Source organism: Symphodus melops (assembly GCF_947650265.1).
Source record: "Symphodus melops genome assembly, chromosome: 19".
Taxonomy (NCBI): Eukaryota; Metazoa; Chordata; class Actinopteri; order Labriformes; family Labridae; genus Symphodus; species Symphodus melops.
This window is the reverse complement of record NC_136709.1, coordinates 20325285-20346889: the sequence shown is the minus strand read 5'-3', so window position 1 is coordinate 20346889 and position 21605 is coordinate 20325285. Positions and strand designations below refer to the sequence as shown.

Sequence of the window (21605 nt, the reverse complement as noted above, 5' to 3'; positions counted from 1 at the left end):
CACAATAAAAGCAAGACCACAATAATACATGCATGCCGACACATGAAGGCAGACAGACAACAGCAAGATGGCTGCAGGTTCAGCACAGACGGACCGAGGACAGGAAGGTGCAATCTAGTGCTGACAGAGCTGAGTGCCAATTAACCAACTCTTCAAGTGAGCTCTGAATAAATTGTAGGTACTCAGGTCTCTAATAGTTGCTGGGATGGAATTCCATTGTAGTGCAGCTCTAACAGAGAATGCAGACTGACTAAAATTACTTTTCTTAAGTGGGATAATACAGTCTCGTCTTGCTGCACCTCTTGTGACCCCAGATGCTCTTATGTTGACGAACTGTCTGAGCGGAGGAGAGGTGGAACCATGTATAATCTTGTACATAAGACAAGCATTTACATATTTAATCAAATTGTCCCAGCTATGCAGGTGATATTTTCTTAATATTGGGCAATGATGAAAATGTACTGGTTTTTAGTCAAGGATTTTAACTGTTCGTTTATACAAAGATTCTATTGGTTTTAGCGAAGTGTTACTAGCCTGTGACCAGATAGTTAAACAGTAAGTGATATGAGAAAAAACCATGGAATGCATATACATCTTAGCCGCCTCTGTTGTAAGTAATCTCGAATGAACCTGAAGTTTGAGAGATTGAATTTAACCCGGTTACAGACATGTTTCACCTGAGCCTTGAAAGAAAGTTTGGAATCAACCAAAACACCAAGGTACTTGTATTCAGATACAACCTGTAGCCTCTCCCCTGCTACAAAGATATCTGGCTCAACACCAGGACGGTTCTTCTTGGTAAAGAACATACATATTGTTTTAGACACATTTAGCTGCAGACAACATTGCTTTAACCATGCTGTGACATGAGCCATGGAGTTTGTAAGTTTATCAGCAACCTGTGTCATGCTGCTACCATGTAAATAAATTACTGTGTCGTCAGCATACATTTGGATGTTGACGTCAGGATATACATATGGTAAGTCATTGATATATAATGTAAATAGCAAAGGGCCCTGTATGGATCCTTGTGGGACTCCTGTGGACAGATGAAGGGCAGCTGATTGATGATTCTGTACCTGAACAGACTGAGATCGATTTGACAAATATTATTCTATCCACTTAAGTGTTTGAACAAAAATTGAAACAAGCTAACTTTGACATGAGAATTCTATGATTAACAGTATCAAATGCCTTCTTGAGATCAAGAAACACAGCTCCAACAACACCACCTTTATCCAATAGAGATTTAATTTTTTCTATTAAAAAACAGTTGGCTGTTTCAGTTGAATAATTGGCTCTGAAGCCGAATTGCATTAGGTGCAGAGTAAAAGAGCTATTATTTAGATGGCAGGTGATTTGTTCAGCTACTACTTTCTCTGCAACCTTTGACACTGTAGGTAGGATACTGATTGGTCTGTAATTGCAGGTTGAAACAGGATCTCCACATTTAAATATTGGGACGACAACAGCCGACTTCCAAACACTCGGAAACAATCCCTGAGAAATCGAGAGGTTAATAATTTTGGTGATAGGATTAGTTAGTGTTGTACTGAGCTCTTTGAGCATAACTGTATCCATACCAAATATATCCTTTGCTCTGGATTGTTTCAGAGATCGAATCATTCCGGCAACCTCTGATTCAGTGACATTCCTTATGCTGAAAGCAGGTTCTATTGTATTAACTGGACAAACATTAGTGTACTCAGGTGAAAAACACTCTGCAACAGTAGCCACAGAATCGATAAAGTAGTGATTAAGAGCTTCCACTACTTCCGCAGGATCGTTTGTAAGCATTCCATTTATTTTAAGTTCAAGCAGTTTCTTCTCTTTATTTTGAGGTCCTGTTAATTTTTTTAACTGGTTCCAGATAATTTTAGAGTGATGTTCTTGTGATCAAGAAGCATCATCAGTGTGTCTCTGGTTGCAGGTATCGAAGATGGGGAAGTATGCGCGAAATGAAGAAACCTCAGTTTGTTCGCCCCTCACTTGACCTGTGAGTAAAATGTATTTCCAACATATACAGTCTGTATTCTGTCAGATGAATCTATGAACATCATATAAATGTTTTTTCTTCAGTAAAGGTAAATAGATTTTAGTTTTCTCATATATATAAAATGATTGTTCCTGCTGGTCCAGAAATATCCCATATAAAAAACTCAGGTTTGATTTCCATATGAGAAGCTGGTTAATCATTCAGAGTGAACGAGATCAAGTCTGACTGGACTCATCTGGAAGTTTTTCATCTGTTGTTGTGATCTGATATCTGACTATCTAATCTTTATTTTTCATCTTTCTCAGTGATGACGACCAACCATCATGTCCATCTGTTCAAACCTTCCACGGTGATCCATCAAAAGGAAAAGATGATTCCAAAGACGAAAAAAGCAACTCAGAGAAGTGAGTGTTTCCAACAATGAATCCTGACAGTCATGTGCGCACGCACGCACAAAACAGAACATTAAACTTGAAGATATTGTGTTAATGGTCGATGAAACAGCACCACTTAACTCCTGTATTATTGTCACAAACTCTGAGTGTGTTTTGCTGCATGTTTAAAACACAAATCCAATCTCATGTTGAGTCGATCATGTTCACACACTGACTCTGAAAACTTTCTTCTGTCTTTATTATTTTCAGAACAGTTTTGATTTTCTAACTTGTTTTGCATCCTTCCAATCCGTGTTCAGGATCAGTTTCTTTGTGTAAATTGTTGCCGTTCCTTTGAATGTGTAGTTCCAGTATAGCTAGCAGCGTATCAAACTGAACCTCTGACATCCTGAAATCCACCTGGAAGTGATGCTGATCATTCTGCAGCTCTTTGATCAACAGGGGAAACTCTCCTGACTCTTGTCTTGTTTTCAGGAGTGGGTGGAGCCAGAGGTTTTTATTTGTCTTTTTTTAAGGACTGAAAGAATCACAAAGTCATCCTGATGACTCGATGACTCCTTTCTGTCTCACACTGTGAATGTGAAGTGATGTTGAGTTTTCAGGTCAAATGTTTGAGTGAAACATCAGCCCAACACCTCCTCTCTACTTTGATCCTTTGACTCATTGATGGAATAAAGAAACAACACAGAGTTTAATGTGTTGATCAGTGTCTGCTCTGCTCTTCATATTTCATCTGTGATCAAGAAGCATCATCAGTGTGTCTTTGTTTTCAGGAATCGAAGATGGGGAAGTATGCGCAAAATGAAGACACCTCCTCAGTTTGCTCGCCTCTCATCTTATCCGTGAGTAAAATATATTTCCAACATATACAGTCTGTATTCTGTCAGATGAAGCTATGAACATCATTTAAATGTTTTTTCTTCAGTAAAGGTAAATAGATTTTAGTTTTCTCATATATATAAAATGATTGTTCCTGCTGGTCCAGAAATATCCCATATAAAAAACTCAGGTTTGATTTCCATATGAGAAGCTGGTTAATCATTCAGAGTGAACGAGATCAAGTCTGACTGGACTCATCTGGAAGTTTTTCATCTGTTCTTGTGATCTGATATCTAACTATCTAATCTTTATTTTTCATCTTTCTCAGTGATGACGACCAATCATCAAGTCCATCTTATCTGTCCCACCGCAGTGATTGGTCAAAAGGAAAAGATGCTTTTAAAGACTTAGAAAAGAACAACCCATCCCTGTAAGTGTTTTCATGAATGAATCCTGACAGTCACACACACAGAACAGTTTTGATTTTCTAACTTGTTTTGCATCCTTCCAATCCGTGTTCAGGATCAGTTTCTTTGTGTAACTTGCTGCTGTTCCTTTGAATGTGTAGTTCCAGTATAGCTAGCAGCGTATCAAACTGAACCTCTGACATCCTGAAATCCACCTGGAAGTGATGCTGATCATTCTGCAGCTCTTTGATCAACAGGGGAATATCTCCTGACTCTTGTCTTGTTTTCAGGAGTGGGTGGAGCCAGAGGTTTTTATTTGTCTTTTTTTAAGGACTGAAAGAATCACAAAGTCATCCTGATGACAAAGAGCTTCAAGATGAAACAAGCTCCATGGTTGATGTAAAGCAAACACCATGCTCCTGTTTAAAAGATGTTGAAGTGATGTTGAGTTTTCAGGTCAAATGTTTGAGTGAAACATCAGCCCAACACCTCCTCTCTACTTTGATCCTTTGACTCATTGATGGAATAAAGAAACAACACAGAGTTTAATGTGTTGATCAGTGTCTGCTCTGCTCTTCATATTTCATCTGTGATCAAGAAGCATCATCAGTGTGTCTCTGGTTGCAGGGATCAACACTGGCAAAGTCTGGAGGAACAACGGGAAGATCATCAACTCCAAACAGAACGTCCTGTAGCTCACATCTCACCTTTCCAGTGAGTAAAATGTATTTCCAACATATACAGTCTGTATTCTGTCAGATGAATCTATGAACATCATTTAAATGTTTTTTTCTTCAGTAAAGGTAAATAGATTTTAGTTTTCTCATATATATAAAATGATTGTTCCTGCTGGTCCAGAAATATCCCATATAAAAAACTCAGGTTTGATTTCCATATGAGAAGCTGGTTAATCATTCAGAGTGAACGAGATCAAGTCTGACTGGACTCATCTGGAAGTTTTTCATCTGTTGTCGTGATCTGATATCTAACTATTTAATCTTTCTCTATTGTTCGTGTTTTCGCAGGGATGATGGCCGATCGTCAGGTCCATCTGTTCAAACCCTCCGCAGATTTTGGTCAACTCTGCACAGTGATCAGTCAAAAAGAAAAGATGATGTCAAAGAATTAAAAAAAAAAGGACCCGAACATGTCAGTGTTTCCAACAATAAATCCTGACAGTCATGTGCACACACACACACACACACACACACACACACACACACACACTGAGTGTGTTTTGCTGCATGTTTACAACACAAATCCAATCTCATGTTGAGTCGATCATGTTCGCACACTGACTCTGAAAACTTTCTTCTGTCTTTATTATTTTCAGAACAGTTTTGATTTTCTAACTTGTTTTGCATCCTTCCAATCCGTGTTCAGGATCAGTTTCTTTGTGTAACTTGCTGCTGGTCCTTTGAATGTGTAGTTCCAGTATAGCTAGCAGCGTATCAAACTGAACCTCTGACATCCTGAAATCCACCTGGAAGTGATGCTGATCATTCTGCAGCTCTTTGATCAACAGGGGAAACTCTCCTGACTCTCGTCTTGTTTTCAGGAGTGGGTGGAGCCAGAGGTTTTTATTTGTCTTTTTTTAAGGACTGAAAGAATCACAAAGTCATCCTGATGACAAAGAGCTTCAAGATGAAACGAGCTCCATGGTTGATGTAAAGCAAACACCATGCTCCTGTTTAAAAGATGTTGAAGTGATGTTGAGTTTTCAGGTCAAATGTTTGAGTGAAACATCAGCCCAACACCTCCTCTCTACTTTGATCCTTTGACTCATTGATGGAATAAAGAAACAACACAGAGTTTAATGTGTTGATCAGTGTCTGCTCTGCTCTTCATATTTCATCTGCGATCAAGAAGCATCATCAGTGTGTCTCTGGTTGCAGGTATCAAAAATGGCAGCAGCTGCAGAAACTGGAGAAAGTTTTTCAAATCCATAAAGAACCTTTTTTGGCTCGCCTCTCACCTTACCTGTGAGTAAAATGTATTTACAACTTATAGTGGACAGTATGCATTTTTTCAGATGAAGCTATGAACATCATTTAAATCAGTTTTGTTGTCATGTCTCTATAGTTCATGGATGAATGTATATTTCACAACACATATATAAATTATGAAATGTTGTAAAGATAAATTTTAAAGTCGGACAGTCTCTTCCTTCAGAGAAAATGATTTATTTATTATTTATTTTTTTAACCTTACGTTGATCATAATAAAAATGAACCGCTTTTGATTTAAATATTTATTTTGATAAAGTATAATCTTACAGACTTTATTACTCCATACAGTGTTGAGGGAGGAGGAGGATGAGGAGTCCAAATCAGTGATCTAAACTTCTGAACTTTGCATCTGGACTGTGGCCTGCCTGTTTGTAAACCATGTTGAGTATAATGATCGGAAGCTCTTTTTGTAACAGCTTGACTTAATTTTGTTTGTTTGTCATTTTGATATACTTTATTGATTCGTTTTTAAATTCGGTTCACACTCTGCTATTGAGAGACATGCTTCTCTTTTAATTATTTTGAGGTCCTCCAAGTTATTGTTCACCTCCATTCATTTAAGCAACTTAAAAACTCTATAATCATACTTAAGTGTTTTCATTATGAAGGTTCATAGGTTAAAAAAACACTGGAGTTATTTCACTGAGTTTGAGTCATTGTGCTGAATAAACAATGTGGAAAAACCAAATCTGAGAAGAAGAACTAAAGTCTGAGTAACATCTTTTTTAACATTATTTATTACACTGAAAGTACGGTGGCTGGGAAGTGCAAACTAAAAATACAAAGTGTGAAACACTTTTGCAAAGTTTGAGACAAAACTTATTTATGTTAGAATCATGCAGGAAAGGAAATGTACCGAATGCAGGAAGTGGTCAATTAAGACATATTCACATAAACACTCCTTAAAATATCCAGATCATTTCAGGAGGATTGCTCCTGAAATGCTCAAGACATGTATAATAAAAAAATAATCTCTATTACCATAACAATTAGAATTGTTCGCATGTGTATGAAAAAAAAGTAAAATTATTTCAGATTACATGTTTTCCATATTAATAATCAATTTTATATTATTATTTGTTTTGTGTATTTGTTGTTGGGACCATTTATCACTTTCTGCTGTCAATACTGCTGTACTGTCATAAAGAAAACATTTATGAATAAAAATTTCAAAACAATCAAACGTTATGTTCATTTACTAATGCAGCTGATCCACATGGACAATGAGGTGTTTTTTATTTTGAAAAGAGAGAACCGGAAGTTGTATTTTATTTTGAAGCAGTTGTTATGACAGTAAGAAGAGACATTTCCGGCCGTGTTGTTTTGAGATTCACATCATGAGAAAATAACTTAATGACATTTTTAGGTGCACAGCAGCACGTGAGTATAATGAGAAGAGATTTACCTTGATGTCGATGACAGTGTCGGTGACGTAATGTCGTTTGTTGACCGTTTTACCGACTACGTTGTGACGTCAGCCCTCCCAGCTGTCTGTAACGTTGCGTAAAATTATTGTTTTTGTAGCGAAAATGGGATATCTGGCTAATTTATTTAATTCTACAGTATTAAATATATGCATGTATGTATGACTGTGTGTTACCTGCGCTCGTGGCACGTGTCATCTTCACGAGCCTTAAAGCCTTTAACGCTATAAAGGTGCAGGTGATATGTTTGTTTCATTTTAGGTTCAAACGCTTGTTTTCGTTTTTGTTTTGAAACAGCCAGTCATGGAGCCTGGGTTTGAGAGGCACTGCTCGGAGCTGGTGGCCCGGGAGAGGAGCGGACACACGGCCGTGGTGGAAGGCAGCCTGCTGTATGTTTGGGGAGGATACATGGTGAGAAACAAACAAACAAACAAACAAACAAACAAACAGGTTGTTCCAGATGCTCATGTGTCTGCATCCAAAAACAAAAAAAAACTTAAATGCTGCAGCCCCAAGCAGTGTGACGCTTCACTCAACTCACAATATGATTCTCTCACGATTTATTTTACAAAATAAGACAAATTAATAATAATAATAATAATAATAATAATAATTATAATGATACATTTTTAGAGTAAAACAGATTCCTTTAGGGGCAGCTAACCCGCTTGTCAGTGTGGTTTGGCCTTTAATGTTTTTCTCTCAACAAGGGGAGGGGATTGGAGCTTCACCGGCATCATGTTGGTTGTGCTATTTGTGTAGTTCTGTCTACTTGTAGTTTGTAATTTGTAGTTTGTGTCTCGTCTCTCCTCTATTATCTTCTCACCTCTTTTCATTTTATGTCTTGAAGCCAAACTGTTTCCACACCTCTGATTTAAAAGACGCTGAAGCATCCTCAATATCTAAATCTTTTTTCCTCTACAGCTGCTGACGCTCACCATGTTATTGACTACCGACGTGAACCTTGACACCTTTGAATCAATTTATCACGATTAATCACTACATCCGTAAATGTGAGACAAACAAAAACATGCAACATTTAGACGCTTAATGATACCTTAAAATCAACTAAAGGATAAAACCTTTCTAAAAGTGAAGTTACATTTATATAAAATACAAACAGTTATAAAACAGGCAGCATACAGTAAGGACCGCAGTAAATACTCACTCACTCTCAAATATCCTCATGTTGATCATCTACATCCACAAACAAAGAGAAGTATTGTCATTAATGGAGGTGTTGTATTTTCAGTCAGTCGCCAATGATGAAGTCTTCCTACCTAATGATGAAATCTGGGTGTTCGACCTCGAACAGGGCTCATGGTAAGAACGCTGAATACTTCAGTGATCCGTCAGGAGAGCTTTTCAGTCATCATCATTAACCTCTAAATATCATGTTGGTGTGAAATGTGTCCTGACATGATTACGAGTTGTTCATTCACTTTTTTTTTTTTTCCTTTAAATAATAATTTTGAAGGAAAGTGTTTCACATGCCAGGGGAAGTTCCTCCCTCCATGTCCGGGACCTGCAGCTGCTCCCTGGATGGTCACATGTATATATTTGGAGGCTGCGATGACTACGGACAGACCAATCAGGTGAGGCTGAGAACTGTTAGGAGACGCACCGATCCACTTCTGTTCAGTCCCGATTCAGACACAAATGTTCAGAACCAGAAACTGATAATTGAGATATTTAAAAACATATTGAGTAGTGTTATAGTTGTGGTTGTGATTATGTGTAAGGCTTCACAAAGCTGTAATAAAACTGGCAGCGCAAAAAAAAAAGCTTAAAAGCTTAAATAACTTCATATACAAACAGGAAGCAGCAACAGCTGTCAGGTTTTTCAAATTAAATCGTTTACACTGAAGCGTAAGAGCTGAACTTTTAGAAGGAGCTCATCCATCTCGTCTGAGCGTCGTCATGGAGACGGTTTGTGGGCACTTCTTCCTGTTCAGTCTCAAGTGAGACTCTACGAGCTGAGGCGGTTTAAAGAGCCTTTAAGGATCTTTTTTTTTTTTTAAATGGCACCTGCAGTCCGATATCCAATGAATAAAATGATCATAATAAACTTTATCCATCACCTTTACTTCAACATTAGCCCTTTTATCATTTTTAGACAACATCAAATGTTACGTTTGCTGTTAGGGTGTGAGCACACACTGATCATCAGTATGCGTTAGCTTCCATGTGCAATGATGGACGCTCTGAAAGTAGGTCAAGTCCTGGGAAGAAGCGGGCGTGATGGATCAGTGTGAACACAGAGGTCAGAGCAGAGAGTCGAGCAGAGTCGACATGAAGCAGTGATCAGTGTTTGACTTCAAACAGATCTATTGTGTCAACCTGACAGACGGCAAATACACATGGAGGAAGATGGCACACCAGAGCGGCTCGGCTCCCTCGCCTCGAGACAAACTGTCCTCCTGGGTTCACAGAGGAAGGTGAGTCTGAGTCTGTCGTCTTCCTCCAGGACTTTGTTTACTGACGGCTGCCGCTTTAACTTTGATTATCACTGATCAGAGCAGACCATGAGGAGGCTGTTTGTGCTGCGACGATATTTTCACTGCAATATTTCCGCGAGGCTAGCCGCACCTCATGTGCTGTTTTTGTTCTACACCTTCACACAACTGGCTTTAAGTAAAACTAACTAAGTTGAATTTAATTTTTTTTATAAGTTGTGCACAATCATAATAAAAACTGTTTCTTTGTTTCTGTGCTCGTTGACTCAGCGTCCAAGTGCTTTTCATTTTTTATTTGCACCTCCTTATTCAACTCTTGTCAGGTGCGACTGGTTGAGTAGTTTGTTCTTTAGAAGTCAAAAACACATGTTGGATCTGCGTCTCCGTAACAGATCACCTTTGTTTGACGCTCTGCAGGATCGTCTACTTTGGAGGATACGGTCACAAACTGCTGACTGACGTGGACAGCAGGAACAGAAGCTTCATTGTGGATGAAGCATCATCAGTAATGTATTTTTAGTGACTGTTCATGTGTCTCAGGTCCCGAACGCCGCAGTTAAAGAAAAAAAAAGGTCACATATCATTCTCCTTATCAACACGTTTAAAAACATCCAGAGAGACCCAAAACAAGTTTCTTCTAAATCCACTCTGATCCTGTATTTGTTCATGCCTATAAACCCCTCTATTTCAGCCCTGCTCAGAACAGGCTGTTTCTGTGTCTGTAGCTTTAAATATGTAAATGAGCTGTGTCTGACCACGCCCCCTCCCGTTTTGCATTGTTGCTGTTTTCAGGTAGAAGACATTTTCTGGGGATGGAACAACGAGGTTCATATGTTTGACCCCAAACATTCCAGCTGGACTCAGCCGCAGACCCACGTGAGTCCTTTATGGTGTCAGTCACCAGAAGACAAAAGCCCGACATGGAATGACATTGGGCGAGAACCTCGTGTTCTCCACCATCTATGCCAGATAACTTCTTGTACCAGTAACCTGTAAACACGTTACTGTGCCACCTGACCACACAAAACCAAAATAAATCAGAGCGCTCCCAAAGCATCAACACACACAGTGCATGAAAAATAACCCACATTCTCCACACTCACGTAGCAACACATCTTCAGGTGATTTAATGTTTTGGTTTGTGTGTGTTCAGGGACGCGCTCCCGCCCCGAGAGCTGCTCATGCTAGCGCCACGTTAGCACACAGAGGATACATCTGTGGAGGCCGAGTCATGGTGAGTACGCGACTTGTTTTTTTTTTTTTTTACAACTTCTTCCATCTCAGGAGATTTAAAAAAAAAAAAAAAATAAAATAAAAGACACAGCTTCTTCTTCTCTTATTCAAATACAGGAAACCAGGACGAACGACATCCACTGCCTCGACCTTGAATCGTGGACGTGGTCAGAGATGTGCGTGAAGTTCTCAAATCTGTTGACGTGATTTTATGTACAAGATCAGTGAAGCAGCCTCAATTTTGCCAGGATTTTTCTTTGTTCTGTTACTTTAAAAAAACATGTCTTCCAGAGTCCCGGCGTCGAGCGCTCCGGTGGGCAGGTCGTGGCACACGCTCACAGCCGTATCAGACAACAGCCTGTTCCTGTTTGGAGGACTGAGCGTGGACTGCAAACCAATGAGTAAGAAAACCGACCACTTCTCCTCCTGCTTCAATCATTTCATCTTTAAATGTTTCACTCTACGTTTCTATTGTTCATCAGGTGACGGCTGGTTGTTTGATGTGGAAACAAAGACGTGGAGAGAACTCGAGCATCCCTTTAAGACGAAACCGAGGTTTTTGTGTTTTTGAATGAAAGCTTCTGGTTTTCGTATTTCTATGTTAAATGATGTGCAGGTATTCAAAAATGGTCTCTCCCCATGTGCCAGGTTGTGGCACTCGGCATGTCCAGGCAAAGACTCCGACGTGATCGTGTTTGGTGGAAGCTGTGACTACATCCTCCTTGTGGACACTGTGAGTATTACAGGAGACACTTTGAGAGATTTAAAAAAAAAAAAAAAAAGAAAGATGAGGAACAGCGATCGAGAAATCATCACACCGGCAAAAAATATGAGGCAGATATTCTCCTTACAGCATCGTCTGACCTTCACCCTGCAATGTGTCCTCCACTGTTGACATGTAGATCCTTATTACGAGCCACAGGGACTCAAACATGAGCTGCAAATTTAGTAGTTTAGATTCTTGATGCTTAAAAACATTCTTTTGAAAACCTTTCAAAGCTTCTATATTTCTTTTTCAGGGTCACTGCAACGATGCACTTGTCTTCCAGACGCAGCCGTATCCTCTATTCAGGTAAACAAATCAAGTTCATGCATAAAGCAATTTTTTTAAGGTGCAGCCGTCACAAAGTGCTTCACAATAAAAGACTCATAAAGAAGACACAGAATACAGACGCGTCTGTATTAACTCTTTCCTCTGATAGGATCTGTGCGGATTACATCGCGAAGAGCGTCGGCGACTCGGACCCACTCCGACACCAGCTGCCTCTCCTGCCGCCCAAACTCCTGACGGCCGTCCAGAGGAGGACGTGTTTCTACAGGCGGTCGAAGACGCAGAAATGAGTCGCCATGACGTCGCCGTGCCAACAACACAAAGCTATTATTTTACATCCTTTTATTCAAGTACTTTCCTTCCTTCAGTGTGATCATCTCAGCCCACACTGACGGCCAGCCTTTTTATTTTGTTTTTTAAATAGATATTTATCATTTTATGGCGCTTTACAGACGCTGTAAGTTTCATTGGTACAGTCTGTTGATATTCTAAAAAAAAAAAAAAAAGAAAGTTGCTGTGATGGCTGTGAGGATTAAACAGCATGCTGGTCACTTGTTGCCTGTTTCTGTTTTTTCTACTTGAAAGTTTTTTTTGTCTTTTTAAAGATATTTTTGTGGATCGCCGCTGCGAGAGAAGAGAAGAGGAGAGAGCGAGAGAGTGAGGGATGATACGCAGCGAAGGGCCGAGGTTGATTTTGAACCCACAGACTCAGACTTCTGCACATGTGTCGTGCAACATAACCACTAGGCGACCTGCACGTTGAACCTGAGAGTTCATCAGTTAACCGAGCGACGCCGTGAAGACACGTCACACATGACCACGACTCGTACAACAACGCTACATTTTATTTTGAAAAACAGAGTCAAGAAATTCTTCCTCTACATTTAATAATATTAATATTTCTTGGATTATTCACATGAACGTTCAAGTTTGTGCTTGACTGCACAACTCCCGTGTTTCTCCACTAGGTGGCAGCAGGCCTTTGAGAGTCTCTGCTAACACACATTCCTTCTCGTTAAGGGTGGAGAAGTAACTGCAGGAACTGTGGTCAGGAAGGAAACCTTAAATAAACATCCCGGCTCGTACCTTTGCAGGGTCACCTCTGTAAAAAAAAAAAGAAAAAAGAAAAAAGAAAAAGCATACACTGTGCTGCACACACAGCTGCAGCTGGAAAATGTTTTCTTAGCCTCAAGAATGTGCCTCGCTGAGTTAGAGCAGAAAGAGACATATGCACTTTCTCTCCTTTTACCCATTAACAGACGAGCTCAAGTACAGTAAGTCATCACTGGAAAATAAGATAAGTGCTCAGTGGGAGGTCTGGCTGCTTCAAGGAAGAACAGTGACACCTTGCTAACAACAACCAGGGAGGCTTCTGAACCTCCTGGTGTCTTGTTGAAGCTGTCGTTTTAACTGCTTCATGTAGTTAAATAAGACTCGGATACAAAGGCCTGGAGGGCATCTTTTCACATCAACACAAAAAAAAGGTGAATATAGCGAGTGAGGCGTTCCTTAGAGGCAGGAATCTGTCAAAAAAAAAGAAACCCTGGTGTCCTTTTATTTTTTACATGTTTGTTGCCCCGTGAGCTGCAGAGGGATGGCAGCTTCTCCTGCAGCAGTCCAAGCTGGGGGGTCAACTAAACTCTCTGACAATAGTGTCCATCAGCTCTTCTTCTGATCCATCGTACAGGATGACCGGCATGGGAAGAGAGGCGCTGTGGATGCTGCCAAAAGTCCTGGGGAGAGGAGAAGCATATATAGCCGTTACAAAAACAGCAAGTTTTAAACAGATACTTTAAAATGTTAGATTTAAATGAATCCACTGTGAGAACTCATAAAAAAAACTGATACATAGGATGAAAAAGGTCCAGGTTTAATAAAATGCTGCCTTGCTGAACTTCACACATTTTATGCAAATCTGCTCCATGCTCGTAGTTGTGCTTCAGGTTTCCACCTCCTGCTCTTTACAAGGAAACAACACTCACTTGTTTGTATTCTGTCCCTCTTTGCAGACGTCTGACTAATCTGATCCGCCCTCACAATAACGGGGCTGGTATTTCGATCCCTTTTAAAGAGAACTTGATCTGGGCCCTTCTCCGGTTTTTACTACTCCTTTGAGTCCGGGAATCAATGATTCATGAGTCTACTTACGGTTGTTGTTCTGATGTGGGAACAGAGTCCAACAAAGTCTCTCCAGTCAGAAAGCCCTGAGAGAAGGAGAAGAGACACAAACCAGAGATGAAAAAAAAAACGTCTCTTCATAAAGATAAATCTCCAGAGATGTTTTTTCTGCAGGATCCTTGTTATGCATTTGAGTGAAACTCTTTCAAACTAGCAGATCATTCTTGATTTGTGCAAAGAAATCTTTTGAATGAAATGCACTCACTTGTTGCTGACAGGGTGACGCGGCTGTGTTTTTCCTGGAGCGCGTGAAGGCCTCGTTGCTCCTCTTGTTTACGTCTTTTGATCCTCCGCGTGACACACGTGGCCCCTCGTCTGTCGCGGGCGCGCGGGGCGGGTGAGGAGGAGCTGGGCTGAAGTCATCTTCATCCTCCTGTCTGAAGTGACACAGGCCGTATGTTTTAGACCTCACGACAGTCTTCTTCGGAAGACTTTTCTTAACGCACGCCGCGTCTCGCTCGTCGTAATCTGCGATGACCGTGTCCAGCTCCGCGTCGATGTCATCCTCCTCTCTGGAGAAGTCGGAGTCGTGCCCCTCGCTGTGGCTGTCCGGTTGCGCACGATTGCGCGCGTTACGCAAAATGGCATGGATTTTGAGAGGCTTGAACGCGCGGTTGTCTTGTTTGGGCGACGCGCCGGACGCGTTGGCCACGCTCACCTCACTGACACACGCAGGTGCCACTCTCTTCCCTCGGCTTGTCCCGCTGCCCATGTCCGATCTTTGCTTTGCTCTCAAAATCTAAATGTTAAGTCCCATTGCCAAACCCTCCAGGAACACCAGAGTGTCTGTCTCTCTTCCAGAGTTGAACATTAACTAACGCAGAATAGATCCCTCGCAATCCTTAAGGTCACTTTTAGATGAGTTTTACGCACGGAGGAGAAGTCCTCTGTAAAGGTCAGCTTTCTTCCCTCCTGTGAGCGCACAGACCTCAGACCGGACCTGAGTCAGACTTGCTGCATGTAAACTTTCTCTTGATTCCGCATCAGGATGAAGAGCAGCCGATCTGTTACATAACACCAGCTTGGCTCAGGACCCCTGGGAGAAAACTCCGCCTTCTTATAGAGGGAAACACACCCTTTATCTTTCGGATTTTTTTTTCAGCTTTTACTTTGAAACTCTCGCTCTGATTTTTTTTTTTTTTTTTACAGAATTCAACAAGTTGTAATGATGAAGAAGCAGCTTCTGCATTTCTGTAGGTAACCACGTCATGGATGAATCAAGAGATTACATAAGGACTTGGATGTATGAGTGCATAAAAAAGCCGAAAGGGGGCTCTTACTTTGATTTATCTGCATCACATCAGGAGCCTTTTACTCCTCTGTGTTCAGCTAATAGATTTTATTGAAGCAATTAAGGTCAGGAGTGACGGAGTCCTTGTCTGGCTGTCGGGTCCCGGAGGCCCCCAGTTCAGCCGGCCCCTCTGCAGACTGATTAAGACTTGCGCTCTGAGCCAGAACAGAGAGAGAGAGACGGGGCATTCCTTTCCGACAGCTCGGGCTTCCCAGAGATTCCTCCCTACGCTTTTGTTTGGTCCACTTGCACACACAAAAGACTCAGCGGGAGCGTCTCCCTGCCAGAGATGTCCAACAAGAACCCCGGGTTCACCCGAGTGAAGAAGATGTTTGCTGTCTTTCATTAAGAGCCTCGCTTTTTCTCTGCCTGTTTTTTTTTTCTCTTGCTTGTGTGTGTGTGTGTGTGTGTGTGTGTGTGTGTGTGTGTGTGTGTGTGTGTGTGTGTGTGTGTGTGTGCCAGACAGCTGTGCAACCTGTCCTCTGTCTGGACGATGACCAAGTCAAAGACACCTGCTGTCTGAGCAACTGGTGTTTTCCCAAACTGTGAACGTGCAGGAGAGAAAAAAATCTCCCTGCAGATGTCAGGAAATTCTTTTCACTATTTTATAAAAAAAATAATAAAATTGTTTTCGAAATTTGTTTTCGACACATTTGTTGTTTTGCTTGAACGTTTCTCAAGCTGAAGTGTGGATGCATTAACTCTACAGTGCAGCATCCTGACTCTAAGAACTTCCAGACAGCCCACTCTGTTTGTCTCTTCATGTTTCAGTGTTTCGATCTGCAGCTGTGCCTTGGAGGGAAAAGAGCTTCAGAGCTAAACTGTAACATCCTCCTGATTGTCCAAGTTTTTTTCTCTGCAGAAGCTCAACACAAAGACTTTCCACCTTAAAAAGAAAAACTCAAAGCCAAGCCGCCTCTCATGCACTCCTTTTTTTTTTGTGTTGTGTGACCTCCATTTTCTGCTGCTCTCTCGCCTGCACCAGTGTGTCATTAGAAAGATCACGCGGCCACATCTGGAGAAAAACTCAACAGCTTCCAGACGAGGGGAGGAGGATCCACCGCAAGACGGAGGCCAAGGCCCAGCTCGCTGCATAGCTGTGGCTTCTCCGACTTCTCCCACATTCAACAATATTCCTCCTCCCAGGGACGGAGACGCAGAAAGTCTTTGTAGAACTTCTTTTGCACGTGCATCTAAAAATACAACCAGTGATCTGAGAGGATTTTAATGAAACAGATTTGATTATTCGTGAGAAGATTTCTGTTTCCCCTCCGAACAGCAGGAGAACATGTGTAAGGAAAGTTTATTTGTCATGACTCAACTTCTCCATCTGAAGGGCAACAAACAACGCTATTGGTCTCGTGTTTGAGTCGAAGAAACATTTGTGCCATATGTCTGGCTCAACCAAAAACTCTGCAGAGGATTTAATGAGCCAGCTGCCTGCTGACAGGTATTCCAGTAAAAGGTTTGTGACCTCTCGCCCCCCGACCAGGTTCACCAACAAGAACACGACAAAGAGCTGCACACTGAAACACAAGCATCCTTTTTTTTTTTTTTACTATAATTATGAATCTTTTTTTAAACACTTATTTACATTTGAATTAAAGCTCAAGTTGAATTAAAAATGTCGCCCCCCTGACCTGACTCATATTTAGATTTTTTTTAAAAAACAAATGTGGACCAGCTCTTTTTTTCAGCTCTCTGTGACGATTTGAATTTGCACTGCAGTACCCATTCTAAACACTGTCAGACATACATGCTGCTCCTTTAAACTAAAACACCACATGGAAAATATTTCGACATTTCTGGAACCCGAAGTGAGCGAGCGAGAGAGAGAGAGAGAGAGAGAGAGAGAGAGAGAGAGAGAGAGAGAGAGAGAGAGAGAGAGAGAGAGAGAGAGAGAGGGAAACATCTTCAAACCTGTCCGAGCACCAATCTGAAAGTCCTCCTGTCAGGTCGGGAGGATCCTCGTCAACAAACCGCATGAAGAGGAGCTGTTCTTGTTGAGTTCGGTTCCTCACCTCTGAAGCCTGCCAGAAGAAAAAAAAGGAGTCAGGTTATGTTGAGGTGACGATGGTGAAGATGTGGATTCAGGATCTGCAGACAAACACAAATAAAACACCAGATCGTAACAGACCGGCTCTCCGTCCATCCAAACAAACCATCAACATGATAATAAGTCACAAACAGCTTCTTTTACTAATAATAATAATAAAGCAAGTCAAACAGCTGTAACAGGACACACGCAAAGAAAAGCAACCGCCTGCATTAAACTGTGAAAGAGTGCCATCTAGTGGCCAAAACCCATCTATGAAATATTGGCCTATCAGTACCAAATGATGTCACACAGGGGCCTCACATACAGATATGAAGAAGTGAGAGGAAGACTTTAATTACAGTTCAAAAGAAGTAAGTGGTTAACTGTTTAAAGAGCAGTAGAAGAAGAAGGTGAGGGCTTCAGTTTCCACACGTTGGAAAAAGAGGAAGTAGACGAACTTCTTAGTTGATGTTCTTCGTACGAAATTCAATTAAATCTTCCAGAAGTTTCTATTTGTTACATTTATTCTTCCTGTTTGTCATCAACAAATGTTCTGATGCTTCATAGAGTTCATGTTTTTTCTCTTTGTAAACACAACGTGTGATTGTGTGTGTGTGTGTGTGAGCAGTTTAGAAACTGGACTGGACTTTTTTTTTTAATAAACATTAAAGAAAGCTTTAATTCGACGCGTCACAAAGTGGAGAGGAGAAACCCTGAGGGGAACAGAAACGCTTTTTATTAACCCTTTAAGTTGATTTCCTCCTTCGGGGTCCACTCAGATACCCCCACTTAATAAGAGCTTCAAAAGAGCTGTAAGACACCACACACACACACACACACACACACACACACACACACACACACACACACACACACACACACACACACACACACACACACACACACACACACACACACACACACACACACACACACACACACACACACACACACACACACACACACACACACACACACACACACACACAGATGATCATAGAGAGTACCATTAATAATGTATGAGGAGGAAAACGTGCTCTCTCTCTCTCTCTCTCTCTCTCTCTCTCTCTCTCCCATTAGAAAAATGGTTATTAGTGTTTTTAATTAATTGGTGTCTGCAGCCTGAGGAGGTGTTTGAGTGCTCTGATGGACACAGAGAGAGAGGGAGGAGATGAAGTAGGTAAAGGAAAGGAGACATTTTGGAGGAGAGAGTAATGGGGAGGGAGAGGAACAAAGAGGAAGGGGCTGCAGGACAAGCCGGGGGGGGGGGAGTGATGGAGGAGAGAGTAAAAGGGAGGATGAGCAGGAAAGAGACAAAGAGAGGAATTCTACATTTTTCTTCTTCACCAAGTTGTGCAACAAACGTTAATTTAAGTCCTTTTAGAAAGTGAGAGTGCAGGCAAGACTACAGACCAAGACCAAGACCACAAACCAAGACCAAGACCAAGACCACACAAACCAAGACCAAGACCAAGACCACACAAACCAAGACCAAGACCACAAACCAAGACCAAGACCACAAACCAAGACCAAGACCTAGACCACACAAACCAAGACCAAGACCACACAAACCAAGACTACACAAACCAAGACTAAGACCAAGACCAAGACCAAGACCAAGACCAAGACCACACAAACCAAGACCACACAAACCAAGACCAAACAAACCAAGACCAAGACCACACAAACCAAGACTAAGACCAAGAACAGGACCAAACAAACCAAGACTAAGACCAAGACCACACAAACCAAGACAAAGACCAAGACCACACAAAACAAGACCACACAAAATAAGACCAAGACCAAGACCACACAAACCAAGACGAGGACCAGGACCATATCAAATATCTGTTAAAAAAATCCTCACCTTGTGTGCAGCAGCTGTAACTGAGTTTTGAAAATGAAGGAATTAAGAAAGGAGCCCTTCAGTGGTCAGTGTTGGCCTTTGACAGATCTTCATTTAAAATCTGTTTAAGAGTCCGTCCAGTCTGAGAAGGAGACTTTCAGAGAGTGCTCTTTAGACCGCCCACAGATCCTCATTACATCACTAAGTTAAAGAGAAGCAAAGACAAATATTACCTGAAGAAAAAAGAGGAAAGATGATTTAGCACACGCTGCAGTTCTGACTACCCGTCACCAGATGGCGCCAAATGACCATCGTAGTTCCTGCAGTCAGTCACGGTTCAGTTTGTCAGCGTCTCAGTTATTTAAGGACAAAGTTGAAGCTTTCTGCACAGTTTGAGTTCATGAAAGAGAAACTGCTCCACATGTGAGATTCTTCCTGAACGAGTTAGAAAGAAAACTACACACGCCACGCAACAAACCACGGCCAGTGAAGTCTGTTGTTTATCACTGCTTGTTAATTATACTGCAGTTAAAAAATAAAAAAATAAATAAAAAGCTGTGATGTAACAGTTAACGTGCCCGCTGGACCCTGTGCCTGCATGCGAAGAAAAAGCTAATGTGCGTTGATAATTGGACAGGGCTGGAAATTTAATTACAGGCCGACATTATCATTAAATAATACAAGTGTAGAATTAACTCTGGGCCCAGCGGAGGGCACTCAGTCAGAAACAAGCCGGCCTCATAATGATGATGTAAGTGACTCTCTGCTTCACTGTTGTTGTCCAAATCTTTTTCTTTGAAACAACAAAAAAAACCTGAATGTAGCCCCTCACACTCCTTCCTCCTCCTCCTCCTCTTCCTCCTCCTCTTCTTTGTTTCTCCATCTTCATCATAACACCTCGCTCTGAAGCTCCAGGTTTTCTCATTTACACAGAATAATTAGCTCCTCCCCGACTCCTCACATTAGAACCTCAGAGGCCGTCTCTGTACTCTCTGTACTCTGAAACAATGAAGAGACCGGAGTCTTGCTTAAAAACCTACAACCACTGACCCCAGTCCTTCCCCTTATACTTATTGTTTATGCTTTCTTTATTGATTTTTGTTTGTTTTTTCTCAAAGCGTCTTTAGGTATTTAGAAAAGTGCTATATAAAACTTATGTATTATTATTATTATTATTTATGACCTGTTATGATCTACTTAAGGTGATCCTTTGGGCGCTGTTGGACGAGTTTGGGATCCTCTCCTGCATGTCATTCCCCGCTCTCTCTGTCCCTGCTTTCCAACTCTATTCACTCTCTTGTCTCTTCTATAAAAGGCACAAAAAGCCAAAAATAAATAAATGTAAAAATCTGTTTCGTCCACCAATGAATCAATGACTGGACCCGAGTGAGAATTGTTTGCTTTATATTTAAGTCCACTCTGTCAGAGGCCATTTGTTCTTTCACTGGAGTGATTTTGATTTTGTTCCTGTAATCGACGTGGGTTGACCGTGAGCGTCACCATCTGGTTGAAGTCTTTAAGGTGGGGCGCTAAAAGCCTCGCGGTCATGTTGCATCATCCTGTGTTCGACTCAGACCTCGGCTCAATGCTGCGTGTCACTCTCTCCTCCAAACATCTCCCGACTGTCCTCGTCTGTCCTCGTCTGTCCTCAACTGTCCTCTCTTTCATGACGAGGTGTCTCACAGGGCTGCTGAACATTTGCATGAGCACACGCTTCAGACTCTGCAGCCATCGTACAACACGCTTTGTTGAAGAAGCCAACTTGACTTTTTTTTAAACTTTCTTTTCTGGAACTTTCATCTGATTGGACATGAACCATAATCTGCTCGTGCCAGGTTTAAACGTACGACTGGGAGAACACCTTCCACGCCTTCGTGCTGTAAAAATGGTCACGAGTGAATCACGTGAATTACGAGTTACGTCCACTTCCTTCTCTTTCCCACCGCTGCTGAAGAGCGCGATGTGAAGCGGCAGGTTAAATATTAATCTTCCTGAATTTATGACGAGGCCAGCGGGAGGCGGAGAGACACGTTACACAAAGACAGCATGAGAGAGGAACAAAGTGAAGGAGGGAGAGGAGACTAAAGCGAATCAGTGTCTTATTTTAGACGATTTTGCGGTTTTATTTTTTACTCTACAGCAGTTAAATGAAGGATTCAGAGTTTAGATTTCACACCCATGTTGACCGATACAACAGGTCAGGATCGCTGCAGAAGTTTGGGTGATGGTAAAAAAAAAACAGTTGTTCAACAGATTAGCTTGTGGAGAATAATTGATGCAGATTTACTTTAATAATCTGCTGATTAGTCGTCAGGTCTGAGATCAGGTTATCAGATTCATGCTCACGAATTCCTCATCGGAAAATATCCTCAGCTCAGTCGTTTTGACATTCACTGACCTTGAAAAGTAAAGTGATTTTTCTGAAGCGGCTCATGTCCATATTGTACCCTGGTGGGGAGCAG

The 21605-nt window shown here is 41.4% G+C and overlaps 2 protein-coding genes across 2 annotated transcripts in view; one reads left to right on the top strand and one right to left on the bottom strand.

The window, feature by feature from the left end:
• The first annotated feature begins 6880 nt into the window (after positions 1-6880).
• LOC306840483 (kelch domain-containing protein 1) lies at positions 6881-12341 on the top strand. Its single transcript, XM_079369807.1, has 14 exons — positions 6881-7006; positions 7348-7461; positions 8303-8373; positions 8528-8645; positions 9376-9488; positions 9924-10011; positions 10299-10382; positions 10660-10740; positions 10857-10915; positions 11031-11140; positions 11222-11294; positions 11388-11472; positions 11759-11811; positions 11942-12341. The coding sequence occupies exons 1-14, from the start codon at positions 6980-6982 to the stop codon at positions 12078-12080; spliced, it is 1215 nt and encodes a 404-aa protein (XP_079225933.1). The 5' UTR covers positions 6881-6979; the 3' UTR covers positions 12081-12341.
• A 356-nt stretch (positions 12342-12697) lies between these two features.
• The window catches only part of LOC306840498 (uncharacterized protein), a 67937-nt gene continuing 59029 nt past the window's right edge, over positions 12698-21605 (bottom strand). The window contains exons 2-5 of the mRNA XM_079369835.1: positions 17180-17289; positions 14174-16452; positions 13939-13994; positions 12698-13523 (exon numbers count right to left, since the gene is read on the bottom strand). Of these exons, the coding sequence (XP_079225961.1) occupies positions 13421-13523; positions 13939-13994; positions 14174-14680 (666 nt within the window). The 5' untranslated portion in view covers positions 14681-16452; positions 17180-17289 and the 3' untranslated portion in view covers positions 12698-13420. The remainder of the gene's footprint in view (positions 13524-13938; positions 13995-14173; positions 16453-17179; positions 17290-21605) is intronic.

Coding starts and splice junctions, on each gene's coding strand:
- LOC306840483 (XM_079369807.1), top strand. CDS start 6,980: ATGACATTTTTAGGTGCACAGCAGCAC. Junction 7,462..8,302: donor ATGTTTGGGGAGGATACATG/GTGAGAAACAAA, acceptor TTGTATTTTCAG/TCAGTCGCCAATGATGAAGT. Junction 11,141..11,221: donor CGTGGACTGCAAACCAATGA/GTAAGAAAACCG, acceptor ATTGTTCATCAG/GTGACGGCTGGTTGTTTGAT.